This window comes from Dromiciops gliroides, chromosome 2, assembly GCF_019393635.1.
Source record: "Dromiciops gliroides isolate mDroGli1 chromosome 2, mDroGli1.pri, whole genome shotgun sequence".
NCBI classification, from domain to species: Eukaryota; Metazoa; Chordata; class Mammalia; order Microbiotheria; family Microbiotheriidae; genus Dromiciops; species Dromiciops gliroides.
In genome coordinates, this window is record NC_057862.1 from 429,678,668 (window position 1) to 429,694,684 (window position 16,017).

General features: G+C 41.0%; 1 protein-coding gene across 1 annotated transcript in view; it reads left to right on the top strand.

Moving 5' to 3' along the window:
- COL5A1 (collagen type V alpha 1 chain) overlaps nucleotides 1–16,017 on the top strand; it is a 298,612-nt gene that overhangs the window by 153,326 nt on the left and 129,269 nt on the right. The window contains exons 10-12 of the mRNA XM_043985817.1: nucleotides 3,115–3,156; nucleotides 3,448–3,510; nucleotides 15,330–15,404. Of these exons, the coding sequence (XP_043841752.1) occupies nucleotides 3,115–3,156; nucleotides 3,448–3,510; nucleotides 15,330–15,404 (180 nt within the window). The remainder of the gene's footprint in view (nucleotides 1–3,114; nucleotides 3,157–3,447; nucleotides 3,511–15,329; nucleotides 15,405–16,017) is intronic.

Genomic DNA, 16,017 nt, shown 5'->3' on the forward strand with positions numbered 1-16,017 from the left:
GATGGCTGAATCCTGAGAGATGCCAAGAATGCTTGTATCATGAATTAACTAATTAGGGCTTCCCCTTCTTCCTTCTTCCTTCCCCCTCCCCCCCCCCAACCTTTGCCATCTTCCTAACCACGCCCCCCCCCCACTTCTCCCACAAACACAATTAGATCTCCCTTCCTCTCAATCACATGGCTCCCTACTGGATGCTGAAGCCAGAGAGCCCCCTCCCTTTTTACAGAGAATATTTTTAACGTCTCCCATATAGATGTGGCACCAGGCAAGGCTTTCTGAAAGGCTCCGAGACTCCTTATAAGGGAACACTGCTCAGCTGAGCAGAGGTGAATTTATTAGAGGCAGGCTGAAGACTACAGGCATTGTGCTTCCCAGGGAAAGTCCTCCAGGGATGAGAGGTGTCCTAAGTATTTTGTATTTTCAAAAGCACAAAGACTTATCTCTCTGGAGTAGCAAACCTTTCCACACTTGCCTCTACCATCTCCAGAACTCTGTAGGAAAAACCACTAGACCCTCTTGGAATTGTCCCTTCTGCTATTGTTTCATTGGGGTTTACTTTGTTTTCTGGCTATTGTTTCCTAACAAACACACCAAAGGTGACCTTTATGATCTCTTATAAATGTTTATTGAAGTTGCTAACTTTCATTAAGAGCAGATAGCATTGGGGGCAGCTAGGTGGCTCAGTAGATAAAGCACCGGCCCTGGATTCAGGAGGACCTGAGTTCAAATCCTGCCTCAGACACTTGACACTTACAAGATGTATGACCCTGGGCAAGTCACTTAAGCCCCTTTGCCCCGAAAAAAAGAAAAAAAAAGAGCAGATAGCATATCCCAATGGTTGTATTTATTGAGTTTGCCTATATATGATCATATCTTTTCAAAATCCTATCCCAATATGCTAAGAACCCAAATGAAGACAACCTCCAGTTGGGAAATGAAAAAGCATTAAGCTAGGAACATAAAGGTCATTGTAAGTTAATAGGTCAATATTGGTCTCCAGCCTAATAATTTATTAGTCTTGATAATTAACCTAGATCTCTCCTATGTGGAGAAGCTTACTGAGCCTTTCTAATTTCTTTCCACACACAAGTCCTTCAAAAAAAGGTCCCAGATCAGAGTTCCTACAAGATCTCAACAAATTAAACCCTTGGCTCCTTGATCATGTCAACTGATGTATGAAGAAAGCTACAGTTTCCCTGGACTCTCTAAGTGTCTAGTGGTTAGTTATCCTTGTAATCTCTTCTCAATCTCTGAGTCTTTTCAGCTGGCTTTGTCCTAAGTGGAAGATTGCTTCTTGTTGGAAAGAAGGAAGCTGGGATTTATTAAGTTGCTTGGATGAACTTATTGTGTACATAATGTGTACAAATATTTCTTTGTACATCTGTGTCAACAAAGTGTGTATCCCTTTACAGTTCTGTACTGTTGCCTGCTAGAAAGAGGCCTGGTGAGCCCTGTTGACGTGGCTAAATGGGCATACAGCAAGCCTATTAATTACAGAGCTCATTAGCTCAGTTGCTCAGATGTGATTTTTACCCCTTCCACAGATAGTTGGAATCCTTCATTTTTTATTTATTTAAAATATTCTTCATTATAAACTTAATAATTCCCACCAAGTATTAAAAATTAACAAAATATATATATAAAATCAACCCCCTCAGAAAAACAAAAAAAACTATTTACATTTTGATCTTAAAAAGGAAGAGGGGAAAAGTAATAATAATCAATATATTCTATGTTTCCTTCTTATTTTCTGTCCATGTACTTCTACAGTTTTGTTGCCATTTGTGTTTGTTTCTTTAATATACTCAGTGTTAATGCTCTTCTAATTTTGATTTCATTGCTTGACATCACTTTATTTATCTTTACATATTTCTTTCCATTGTTCATACTTGTCATCTTATGGTATTATAGTATTCCCTTACATTGATAGATCATCATTTATTCATCAATTCCCTAGTTGCCAGACAGGGCCTCCAATAATCTATCCATAATTCCCAATCACTCCATGGGAGAAAATTAGAATATTAATGAAGGGAAGGCCTTGATCAAACCACTTTCTTTGATCAGGTCTCAGTTTCTCCATCTGTAAAATGAGGGAGTTAGATTAGATGATTTGTAAGGTCTCTTCCAGTTCTCCCATTTTATGTTCTAACATTCTGTGTTCTAAGGTTCCCTCCAGCACTGACATTCTACAGTCTAACATCCCGTGGTTTAAAGTTCCTTCTAGGGCTGCTTTTTGGTGTTGCAACATGCTATGTCCTAAGGTCCTTCCTAGCTGATATTCTTTAATATTCTGTGCTCTAAGATCCCGTCATGCCCTAACAAATGGAGCCCCATAGGTAAGAATCCTGCTTATTTCTCCTCTTCATCCCCTAGGCAGGGAGACAGTCTCTCACAGTGACTGACATGAACCTTCTTTCTATTTCTGGTCCTGAGCCACCATGAAATGACCTTCCCATCAACTCTGACCTCTGAGGAGCCCTTGGTCCCTTGGGCTTCCTTCTCTCCAGGCTTGTGCTAGAGTACATGGACTGGTTTTCATTCTGAAGGGGGAAACAACTGGACTATGAAGAGAGCTTAGGGAGGGTGGGAGCCAAGGGCTTGGAATGAGACTTGGGGATCTTGTGTAAAGACAGATGGGGATTCTGCCGACTCTACAGAAAGACCTCATTTCTCTCTTTGGATTTTAAAGAGTTTCTCTTTTTTTCTACACAGAAAGGGAACCTGCTAGTCTAGTGATTAGCATTCTGCAGATTCATGTTATATAAATGGATTAATATGTGTATAAAAACCATAGAGTAACATTATATTATTCCCCACCTACCGCAGCAGCCCCTTAATTACAGAGACACATGTGGCTAATCACCGCATAGAACTCAGAAGGGGAGACAATGGAAACCACTAGAGACGCCTAAGCATGTGGTTGGGTTGGGGAGACAGAAAGCCCTGTCCTTCAGTCTCCAGAGGTACCCTGAGTTGCTGGCATCCATCCCCATTGGTCTCAGAAGCCCCCACTGGGTATTGCTTCTTGGAGATAGAATGGGGGGGTATGTGTGAAGTGTGTGGCTTGTGGCTTCAGAATCCATCCCCTATTCTTGTCTGTTTCTTTTTCAGGGAATGCTTATCGAAGGCCCCCCTGGCCCAGAAGGCCCTGCTGTAAGTAACAAACTGTATCTGTTCTACTGCAATGATGAGGATTCTGCTCCTTGTAGAGGGGTCAAATTGAGGAGAACTTCAGGAATCTTGAATTTCTGTTTCCTGGGAAAGGAGATGAAAAAAGGAAAGCTTCATTGGGGTCGGTGGTACTGCTCTGACATTTCTTGAGGGGTGGGGCTCTAAATTTCTTCCCTCACTCTTCTTTGCCACTGAAGAAATGGGAAAGGGGGCAATATACAATTTATAGGGTACAAGTGGGTGACACTATCCTTCTTTCATATTATTTGTTAGGGGCTTCCAGGACCTCCGGGGACTGCTGGCCCAACAGGTCAAGTGGGTGATCCTGGAGAGAGGGTAAGTTTGGGTCAACTTTGATTGCTTAGGCTCATTCATTCATTTAATAAATATTTTTAACGGAACTGTGCTAAACTCTGTGCTAAACTATACAAAGATAAATAAGATGCTGTTCCTAACTTTAATAAAGCCCCTAGTCTAGCAGGAGAAATGAGACAACAGAATAATATGCTGGGACATCACATGAAAGAAAGATCACTTGCAGCTGGGGGAATCAGAGAGGCTTCTTGGAGGAGGAGGTTTATTTGAATATTTCCCCATCCCTGTGTCTAGGATTGCTCCTCTTGAGTGCTGGGGATGGGTTGGCAGCCCTAGTTAATACCTACAGGAACAGTGTTGGGTTGGAAATCACAGATCGACTGCCCTACTTTCCTGCATTTAATTCCCCTTACTTCCTTTGGGGAATTTATCATTGGCCCCAATAACTCACTTCAGCTCTCTCTGGTTATTAAAAACACTCATTTCCTAAGCCCCAGGACAAATCAGTACTATTTTTTTCCATGTAAATACCTTGAGACTAAGATGAATTTCTAAATCGACTTTTCCCTACCAATGAAAAAAAAAGGAAACTAGGTTATCTTGTTATGACTTCCCCTATCTCACCCTCCCACCATGCACACACGTCTCTGTGCTTCACTTCTCCATCACATGTTCCTGTAGGTACTAGCAGTAGCTACAATTTAGGTCTGACATCTAGTGGGCCTGGGAAGTACTGCATTATTGTGATTTTTTTCTCTTCCCACTTCACATGAAGTGAGTGTAGTCGGATTAACAGGTCACAGCGAGACTAATGTACTTTTGATGCCCAAAGGTCTAGACTTTGAGGACCAACATGTCTCTGTGGAAGGAAACTGATTGGCCCCATGGGAAGGCTTTGGGTGGTATTAAATGCTTGATGTCTGAGATCCATACTGAAGATGCTTTGCATTTATTAGAAGCTGTGAATTAGGGTTTGAGGACTTTTTTTTAAATCAGGCTACAAGTATGTTAAATATTCCTTTGTGTGTGATTATGTGCTAGACATTGTGTGGAAGAAAAAAAAAAGATGACTACAATACAAAGCCTGCTCTAAGGGGTCCAAGATTAGAAAAAGCAGAACATACTCATAAAAAGAAACAACACATAATTGATACAGATAGTTAAATGTTGTAGGATATTCAAGATGCCACAGAGAAGATGATCTGCAGGCCTTACCTTCAACAGGATTACACTTTATTTGTTTTTGTTTTTGGTAAGGCAATTGGGGTTAAGTGACTTGCCTAGGGTCACACAGCTAGTAAGTGTTAAGTGTCTGAGGCTGGATTTGAACTCAGGTCCTCCTGAATCCAGGGCCAGTGCTCTATCCACTGCGACCCCTAGCTGCCCTGATTACACTTTATTTGGAGAAGACAAGACCATAAGTAACAAAGAGCCAGACTATTTAGTCTAGACAATAAATGCTGCAGGATTTCAGGAGAAATCATTGTGAATGCTAGATTTATTAGGGAAGGTTTTATGGAAGAGTTAGGTATGGGTTATGTTCTAGCTAGGTTGTTTGGATAGATGGGAAGAAGGGGAAGAGCTTTTGTTCTGGAAGGTTGTTATATGGCTCTCCAAGCTCTGAAAGCAATGCAAATCATTGTGGATCAAGCAGTGGCAAGAAAGCTGACACTAGAGTAAATAGAGCTGGGTTCCTATCCTGGTTTTACCATTCACTAACTGTGTGACCTTGGACAAGTCACCTGATATGTATAGGCTTTAGTTTCCTTATCTAAGAAATAAGGAAATTGGACCAGATGACCTCTGAGATTTCTTCCACCTCTAAACCTATGATCTGTATAATCTTACGAATTCTCTTCACTTACCTTCTCTGATTGCCAGTTCCCAAACTGGAAATGCTGAGGTCTGGGGAACACGTGGCCTTGGACATTTGGTATGAAAGGATAGTTCTGCGTGGCACTGTCTGCCACATTAGAGGACGTGGAAGGCTAGACTAGTCAGGCTTGAAAGACCATCTTTGTCAAACAGCCTATCCAAATCTGCCCACACTTCTCTTGGCTCTGTACCCTGTTATTCCCCAGCCTTCTCCACAGAATCAAGCGTCCAGGCAAACAAACAAACATCCACAGCAAAGGAACCACAAATTCTGGGTATTGTTTCTGGTGAGCATTTACAGACCTGTTAGGATTCCCTTATATTCCTGGAAAACCAAACACCTATGCCAGAAGACATCGGATTATATTAAAGGAACACCTGGGCAGGGTCCCGTGTCTCTGAGTTAATTCTGTGTCCCATGAGAGATGGTAAAGAATTGAAAGAGACACTCTGGGACTGAGCATGGGGGGCCAACTTTTCCTTCCCTGTTGGAATAGATGTGGAGTGATGAAGAGATCTACTCTGGTTCGGATCATTAAGGTCTTGGGAATGTATATAATTGGATTATAAACCTAGTGCTAAAGGGGACCTCGGAGGCCATCCAGTTCAGCCCAAATGACTTACCCAATGCCACACTTCAGGCATCAGAGGTAGGCTTTGAACTCAAGTCATCTAGCCCCAGAGCCAGGCCTCTTTCCTCTGTATCATCCTCTTGTACAGGTGATTGCGATAGGATGGTATCTTTTGTTGGCTGGGATCTAGTTTACAGTTTAATTTCTTGCCAGCAATAACCTGGTCTCTGCCTTTGGGGCTGGAATCTCTGACAATATACAGAAGAGTGAGGTGTGATATAGGAACACAACACTCGCACTACTCTAGGTGTCTTGCTGGGACTGGTTGTGAAGCTGTGAATATGCATAGCTGTATCCAGATGTGCTGCTGGAATATTCCTGATTGAGGCAACTCCTTTAGTTAAGGAGCGTCCTAGCCTTATGGCAATCTTCTCAGTGTCGGGGTCAATGAAACAGAGGTCAGGGAATATCTGGCTGGGTGTATGCCACCCTTCTTAGATAAGCAATCCTATGAAGGTTTGGATACTGAAGATAGTAAAGCCCATGAGAAACTGGCACCCACCACCACTATGTTAGAGGTACTACTGGGGCCAGGATCCACCAAGGTAAATCCTATCTGTCCTTCAGGGCTCAGGTCACGCCCTTCCTCCATGGTAAAAACTTGCTGATCCATCACTAAGTTTTAAAGCTGGATGCATCCTAGGAAGCTTTAGAGGTAGAAGGGTTCTGAAAGATGGTCAAGTGTGATCCCTTCATTTTATGAAGGAGTTAAGCCTGTGCCCAGAAAGCAACACCAAGGGTGGAGACAGGAAGAATAGAACCTCTATCTCCTGTATCCTAGGACTCATCATCTGAATTACCAAGTGTTCCTTTGTCAGTTCATCATGTTGCTTGATGATAGCTTTCGTGGAAGAGTTTTCTTTTTGTGTTTTCATGCTCCGTCTCCTAGACTAGACTATCCTGTGTACCTTATGCTGCTCTGACACCTTCAGGACATTACATTTAGAAGGGTTGGGTGACTGGTTAAGTAGGACCTGATAAAGATATTGGAAGACCTGGGGGAAAATGTGCTCCAGGTTTGGGAATTTCACAATTCAGTTCAACATACATTTTTTTTTTTTTTTGCATGCAAAGGCCTTGCCATCATGTCAGAATTTCTTCTTTTTGTGTACCCTTTCATTCACCACTTAGTAAGTGTTTTCCACTGTATACAGTATGGTTCTGGGGGATATACAGAGTTTAGATAGAACATGATCCCCACCCTCATGAACTTTATATTATAGCCTAGGAGAAGGATAAGAAACAAACAGATAACTCTGCTAGACAACAATACCTGATAAATGCAGTAGAGAAGTGCAGAACAAAATGTTATCTGAGGGCCAGAGAAAGATTGTTATTGACTAGGGTTGTCAGGGAAAGGTTCTTGGAAGAGATGGCATGTAAACGAAGCTTTAAAGGGAGGCTAGGGATTCAGCAGGGGAACAGAGGGAGGGAGAACTTCCCAAACACAAGGCAGTTAGAGGCATGAAAACAGAAGAGCACAGGGGGTGTTCATACGCAAATGTTCCTGGACCCAGAGAGTGTATGGAGGGGACTTGAATGTCAGGCAAAGGTGTCAGAACTTTTCCTTGTTGTAATAGGGAGCCATGAAAGGTTTTTGAACAGAGGAGTAGCATAAACATACCTCTGAATTTGAAAAAGAATTTAAGGTTATTTTGGTAATGGCATGAGGGATAGATTGCAGAACAGAGAAGGCAGAGACAGGGAAACCTATCAGAAAACAACTGCAATCATCCTCATGGGTTAGTATTCAGAGTGGTAGAAGTAGAAATAAAGAATTGGGGATTGGTCCAAGAGAGATTGATTGAACCAATCGTTCACGCCTTTGATATATAATCTCTCCTGCTAGCATTTTCATTTTACCTCTCTCTTTCTTATCATCATGTCCTATCAGGAAGCTGATCTTGAACTGGCTGGGATCCCTTTTGAGCTGGCTCCCTTAACCTTAACTCTGTGCCAAGAGGAGTTTAAGGATAAAGAAGTGTGGTCCCCACATATCTTGGCCACTGAATTCAGTTTGGGGCCAGATGACTCTTTCACTGCAATACTGTCTGGAATTGATTCTTTCGGCACCAATGCAAATCACTAGTGCATTTTCATGGACAAACAACTCTAACAGACTTTCCATCTATGAATATTGGCAAAGCAGTTAACTGAATCTGAAATCATTAGAGCTCTGGGTGTTCACAAAGTATGGATGACATTTGCAAAGATGCCAGAATTTGACAACACAATGGCAGTTTGTCAGTCTGCTCCAGTTATTGAGCACTGAGCATGTGTAAGATGCTGCACTGGCCATACCCCAGTGCTGAGGGTGGGGTGAAGAGAAAAAAACCAGCTCATCCTTAGAGCTCATGGGGAACTAGCCACTAGCAACTGTAAACTACCATGAATTAATAATTACTTAAGGACTTAATTACTAAGAACCCCTGTCTTCAACAGTCTTGTGATTTAGTTGGCAGAGATGAAGCTTGCACTTACAAAATGATATAAGCCATTTGGGAATTGATTATACTCCTGAAGGTATTGCACCTGCTTCCCATCCCCAAACAAAGCCTCCCTTAACAAAGTCCAATTGGAGCAGAATTCTGACTTGGAGGGTAACATTAGTATTACTTAGATGGCAACTAAGCATCCGAATAGTGAGTTATTGCCCTCTTGGCCATCCGTTTAACAACACACACCAGTTACCAGCAGTCTAAAATAACAAACAGTCAATTAATTCTTTTTCCCCAGAATGATAGGATTAGAATGGATTTTTTTTAAGAATGTGAGCACAGTGTTTTTGTAACTCTATAGCTCATTGAGTGTTTTAAGTTTTCCATTAAAAAGAATTAAGCTTATTTATCATCTAATTAAATCTTGGGAGATCCAGCTGGCATTAGTAAACTGGTGCCCTCATGATAGATTTGGGATAACCACAGAAGCTTGTCCATTCATGGTATATTGAATACATTTGGGGTGAAATAATAATCATGTTCCTAAGGCCTGTGAAATTGCTGAGAATGACACTTCCCTCCCCTCTGCTCCCACACCACCTATTTCTTCTCATGTATGACATTCTTTTTTGAGAATGAATTCTAGAATCCATGATACTTTCCAGCAGACATTTCTTACACCCTTGTTACCTGAAGGAAGGAGACAGCCCCTATCCAAAGGTTTTGTTTAAAATTCCATGAAGAATGAAATAATGTAATTACAATGTCCAATCTTAGCCCTGGGGATGGGATAAGGAAACACATCTCTTCCCTTTCATCAGACAGGAAGAGGACTTTGGGTGTTGAATGTTGTATACACTTCCAGATAACAGTTGCTATCCTGGTTTATTTTCCTAAAATCTATTTACCTTTATTATAAGGAAAGCCTCAGAGGGGTAGAGGATGTGTAGCAGGAAATGATTTTGATATAGAAAAAAGCATCATAAAACTTTTTCAAAAAGAATGAAAAAGAACCAACGGTCCAATTCCCCTTTCCATTTCTACCCTTAAATGTATGACCCTGGACATGTCAGTTAACCTCTGGGCCTCCATTTCCTGATAGGTAAAATAAAGGTGTTGGACTCAGTGGCCTCCAAAGTCCCTTCTGGTTCTAACCCTATGGCTTTGATCAAAGTCTTGAGCCAGGGGTATTCTGGGTCCAGCTCTACTGAGCTGATTGTTAAATTTTCAGTGTGGGAATTTACAACTCAGAAGTTTGCAACTGCTACAAATAAGAGCTTGATTTACTGTTGTGACAATTTAGACTTGAGAAAGTGATGGGAGAAATGTTAACAATGCAAAATAAACTTTAAAATGTATTGTGTGTACACCCTCCCCCAAATCTAGTTATTAAACATTTAGCAGCAATTCCCTATTACTAGATAACTATATGCCTGTACTAAGCCATGTTTTTTTTCTTTTTTCTTTTCTTTCTTTCTTTTTCTTTTTGAAAGTCCACCTTCCCTAACATACCACCAAGGCTTATTGCCAAAGACAGTCAAGTGTAGCAGCATTTCCTTGCTCATTGCTACGTGAATTCAGTTATGCTGTGGGTGAAATCACATTCTCTGAAATATAACGAATACAGATGGCAAAAGCCTGATATAGTACAGGGAGCAGATGTAAAGCCCAGTCTCTTTGACAGACACAAGCTTTATGATAACAAAAACAGCTTCCATTCCTGTCATGGTTTAAGGTTCACAAATACTTTCTGCACAACAGTTCTGTACTGTTATCCCTATTGTGCAGATGAGAAAACTAAGGTATAGAGTGGCTAAAACAGCTTGCCCAGCCTCACACAGTTAATAAGCACCAGAGCCAGGATCTGACCTTGTTAGATCTTCTCACCCCAAGACCAGTATTCTTTCCACTGTACCAAGCTGCTTCCTTCATACAAGGGGATCTCACTGTATAATGAATACTCTTGGTAGCTGGCCTCCCCAGTTTGCCGCTACAAGGTCCTGGAGCTCAGCTTCAAGGCAATTTCAGCATGAAAAGGGGTAGGCTGATTTATGTGCAGTCAGTGTCTGGCATGTACTATATTAGTTTTGAAAATAACCACAGGCTTGTGAGTAACAGTTTATACTGGGTGAGTAGTATAGAATTCATTTATTTCACTGTGTCTCTACCTCCTGGGAGCAAGCTGTGCTGGTAAAGTAAATTTGTAGGCTAATAAATGTTCAAGACTTATTTGCAAGGTTATACAAAAACTGTTTTATAAACACATTTACCAGACTCATGCGAAAAATGGTGTCAGAATATGAGAAATGGTGACATTTCTTATGTATCATACACACATATATATGTACGCATGTAGATATGTGTGTATATGTAAATGAATATATATTCATATCAAAGTCTCTTAATTAGCATATTAAGTAGAGGCTTTCAAGGGGACCTCCTTTAATAAATAGTTAAATGTTTGATAGCAAAACTTTGATTATTTCCACATACAGGAGTGCCTTGGAAAGTGTCTGAGGTGACTTGAAGAGAGTTGTGGACTTTCTGAAAAAAGCAAGATCTCATAGAAAGTAGCAAGAACTACAGGAAGGACAGAATCCTCTAATCCCAGGATAAAAGTGTGAACCGAATAATCCAGAGTTAGTGTAGTTGGAAGGGGTGGGAGGGCAGGTTGGCACAAATGCCATTGTCTCATGGATTTAGAGCTGGAAGGGATCTTAGAAGTCATCAAGTCAAATCCCCAAGAAGTTAAGTGATTCCCCCAAAGTCATACACTAAAGTGGCAGTGCCAGGGTTTGAATCGAGCGTGGTCTTTTCACTTCTGATCTGAGTGATCTTTCCACTGCTGTTGTTGTTCAGCTCGCGTCTGACTCTTTGTGACCCCATTTGCGGTTTTCTTGGCCAAAATAATGGAGTAGTTTGTCATTTCCTTCTCCAGTTCATTTTACAGATGAAACTGAGGCAAACAGGGTTAAGGGACTTGCCCAGGGTCACATAGCTAATAAATGTCTGAGGCTGGATTTAAATTTAGGAAGACGAGTCTTCCTGAATTCAGACCTGGGCCTCTATCTACTGTGTGACCCACCACATATTTTCTACCCCTTTAGTTGGGGGCACTTAGGTTTGTTTCTTGTTATCTCTTGAATTCAAATAAGGCCATTGAAATTACAAATTTATGCCTACATGAAAACAACTGCATAAAAATATATTTTTTAAAAGTACAGGCATCTTGAAAACCTTTAGAAAGCTTTATTATTATTATTATTATTTGCCTCACTCCTAATTCTTTCCTTTAGCAAAGGTAGAAAGTGTCAAGATAAAAGCTTCTGTGAGAGATTTGGAGTTATTTCCCCCACAGCCGTTATGAGTCAATGTTCAGAGTTTTGTTCACCGACCTGTTCTAAATCTTAGACTGTGAGGTTCATGCTCTTTCATTTCATCCTGATTTTAAGATAAAGACTTGCTGGTTTTATCGCAAATATTTTGTAGCAAATTACTGTTATGTATGCCCTCTGACATTTACCCTGCATAGCAGCAGTTGGGCCAATAATTTCTTACCTAGTCTTTAAGAAAATCATTCCGTTGTTTAAATGCAAAATTTTCCTTGTATATGCAAGATAGCTCTTCATTGTGTGCCTCTGTGTCTCTGTGTGTGTATGAATGGAAGAAACAAGCAATGTTACACAACTACTTAACAAACAAACAAACAAACAAACAACACCTTATCTGACCAAGGACACCGAGTTAAGGTAATGATTTGGGAACCAATCGATCAAGTACTAAATTTTAAGAAGTTTCTTGTGTGAGAAGAGGCCAGCTCGAATTATTTATTGCCCCTTTAATCCAGCAGCTGGAACTGACTTATGTACCTATCAACTCCTCATCAGCTAAGTCAGAGAGTCCCATATGTCTGACTTGAGCTAAGTAAACAGTGTGAGAGTCATATCATGGGTCCATTTTCACAGTAGTCTTGAAAAATGGATAGGCTGGTTTGAAATGCAGCCTCTGTCTTATAGCTCAGGGGACTGTACTTTATGCAGATAAATCATCAGGCTCTTTTAAGGTCTGTTGTTCATTTTTCTCAAGCTATGTTACTGTTTCAGGTCAATTCAGTTCAATTCAACAAGCATTTATTAAATGCCTACACTGATGAAATTACAAATATGACCCCAAAAATGTGCCAGGCAACTGGGCTGAGTCCTTGAAATAAAAAGGCAGCCTGAACAACAGCCCTAGCTCTTAAGAAGCTTACATTCTTTATATGATAACATTTGAGGAGGGAGTGTGCATTAGAAAGGAAGGAGATCTAGAAAGGCTCTCCAGAGGAGGTATGGCCCTTTAGCTGTGTCTTCAAGGAAGCTGAGGACTCTAAGAGACAGAGATGAAGCACAAGTGACTTCCAGGCATAGGGAATAGGCAGGCTGCATAAGGAAAGGTGCAGTGTCAAGTAATGGGATCCCAGGTACAGGAGAAGGGAGCAAGTATTTATTAAGCACCGACCTGTGCTCAGCACTTTACAAATATTATCTCATTTGATCCTCACCTGGAAGGTAGGGGCTTTTATATCTCCATTTTGCAGTTGAGGAAACTGAAATTAAGTGACTTGCCTAGGGTCTCACAGCTAGTAAGTGTCTGTGACTGGATTTGAACAGCAAGTGGGTCAGTTTGGCTGAAATTAGTGAAGTTTTAACTATACCCTACATGACTATACATAGAAAAGGCAGCTGAGTTCTTCCCTCCACCCCCATGAACATTTTAGAGGTGTTCTCTAAAGTCATTTACTCCAGAGGGCAATCTTCCAGTAACTGATATATTCAAGTTCTACTGTTCCAAATTGGAACCTACTCTGTTGAGTTTGTTCAATTTCAGAAAATACTTGACTCCTAAAGAAGAAATATCAGATTTTTTTCCCCCAATCCATAGCCAAGAAAATGAAAATTCGAGATAATTCTCATGGGATTTGTAATACAGAGGGATGTGGTTGCATCCTCTGAGCTTGAGTAATACCTTGACTGGGATTTTGGACAGAGTTTTGTGTGAATAGAAAGGAAAGGAGGAAGGGAGGAGGGGGAGAAGGAAAAAGGAGGAAAGATGAAGGGAGGGATAAATAGAGGGATGAAAAAAATCACTACCAACTGTGAATAAGTGACTTTCTAAGAATCTATCTTCAAAATAGTAGACTCTGCTGCTTCAGCAAGGAGAGATAAGGTTGAGTGTGTGTGTGTGTGTGTGTGTGTGTGTGTGTGTGTGTATCTGTATGAATATTGGTGAGCAGGTGCAAGTTCATACACATAAATATATCCTCTCAAAGTTTTGCAGGTTACCAGAATCTTGAGAAATGTGCCATAATGAGAGGCTGACCTGCAACTTGCCAATGCTTTCCTCTCTCTATTAATTTTTTTTAAAGGAAAATAAAGGTGGTATAAATACAGCTGCAAATGTTCTTTAAAGTGATTTGTGGAGAAGAGTAATCATTCTGGATTTTGAACAATGAGAAGATAAATCTAGCAGAAAAACATGACATTTCAGTCCTGATATAAACTAATTTAATTGGTCTCCTTTTCTCTAGTTTCTCTTTTCTTTCATCTATTCTCCACCAAACCCACCAAAATAATCTTCCTAGAGCACAAACTTAATCATGCTATTCCCCTGCTTGCTTAAGAATTTTCAGTAGCTCCTAATCGTCTTTAGGATAAAATGTAAATTCTTCAGCTTAGAAAGGAAAACCCTTCATGACATGGTACTACTCTATGGTTCCAGAATTACTGAACATTAGCCCTCTTCTTGTCCTCTTTTCTCTGTTCCTAGAATGCCACCCTCTTCTACTTTTAAATCTTTCCAGGCCCTATTTTCATTTCCTCTGCTCCATGAGACCTTCTCCACTGTCTTAAGTCCACCATAATTTTTCCCTTCCCTGAATGTCTATTGTATTTATTTTTAGCTTGTACTACATAGTGAAGTGCTTTGCTGTGGCTTCTTATGACTTTCAAGATCAAATATAAAATCCTCTGTTTGGTTTTAAAGCCTTGCTTAACCTGGTCCTGTCCTACCTTTCCAGCCTTCCTGTTCCTTACTCCTGGGGGCAGCTAAGTGGCACAGTGGATAAAGCACCAGCCTTGGATTCAGGAGGACCTAAGTTCAAATTCAGCCTCAGACACTTGACACTTACTAGTTGCGTGACCCTGGGCAAGTCACTTAACCCTCATTACCCCACAAAAAAACCAAACAACCAACCAAACAGAAAAAAAAAAACCCAAATAGCAGCTTATTCCTTACTCCCCTCCATCTAATCTATAAGCCAATGGAACTGGCCACCTTATTGTTTCTCACACAAGATCCTCTATCCCTCAAACTCCAGGAATTTTTGCTTGCTGTCTCATGTCTGCAACTCTCTCCCTCCTTAGTGCCACCTTGTGGTTTCTCTCAAGTCTCGGCTAAAGACTTACTTTCTGAAGGAAACCTTTCCCAATCCTCTTTAATGCTACAGCCTTAACTCTGTTAATCTCTGGTTTATCCTGTATGTCTCTTGTTTTTATAGAGTTGTTGGCATATCATGTCCCTCTTTAGGCCATGAACTTGAGAGCAGGGACTGTCTTTTGCCTTTCTTTGTATCCCTGGTACTTGGGATGGTGTCTGATACATAGCTGGTGCTTAATGGTTGTTGGTGCACTTGGCTTGATGATATAACATCTTTAAGTGCTCTCCATTGTGCTTGTGTGTGTATGTGTGTGTGTGTCTGTGTATCTCCCTAACTATATTTCGAACTCCTTGAGTGAAGGCATCATACCTTCTAATTCCTTCTTATTCCCTACAGCACCAAATGCAGGGCTAGAAATGCAGGTGGTGTTCTTTTGAGCCACACCTAAATGATTCTGTTTTCATCTTATCCCAATAGGGTCCTCCTGGCCGCCCGGGCCTTCCTGGAGCTGATGGTTTGCCAGGACCTCCAGGGACCATGCTTATGCTACCTGTGAGTATCCTTCTTCTATTGGGTGTATTTATGAAACATCAAAGTTTGGTTAACTCTGTGACTAGAACATATCACTTATGAGGTCGAGCCATTGAGTCTATCCCTTCAGTGAGCTTTCTGGCACTCCCCAGCCACAGACTATGGTCCTAACTCTATCTTTATCATGAGTGTTTTCTGCCAGTCACAAAAGGAGGCCAGGTAAGATGCATGGATGGTTTAATGCAACCTGTCCTCACTACTGGAAAAAAACAAAAAACACATCACTTCTGAGGTGGTTAAAATAAGTTAGGCATCACCTACGTTCTATATTGTAAAAGTGTATGAATATGTTGACATTATACTTTTTCATGCTCTTGTACTATATCATGGGGAGGAAAAAGAAGGAACGAATTTCCACCACATTCTCTGTGAGCTGCTTTTATAGAGACTGGAGAAGCCCATGTGACATTAACAGAGAGAAATCTCAATCCCCAAAGGACAGAGTTGGTAGGTGGGAAACAAAGTGGCCAGGCCACTTTTAGACAAACTATCTAAACCCCCCCGAGTTCATTCAGCTGTATTTACTCTGCTAAGGGACAAAAACATGCTCTACTCTCCCCATCCATTATTCTGG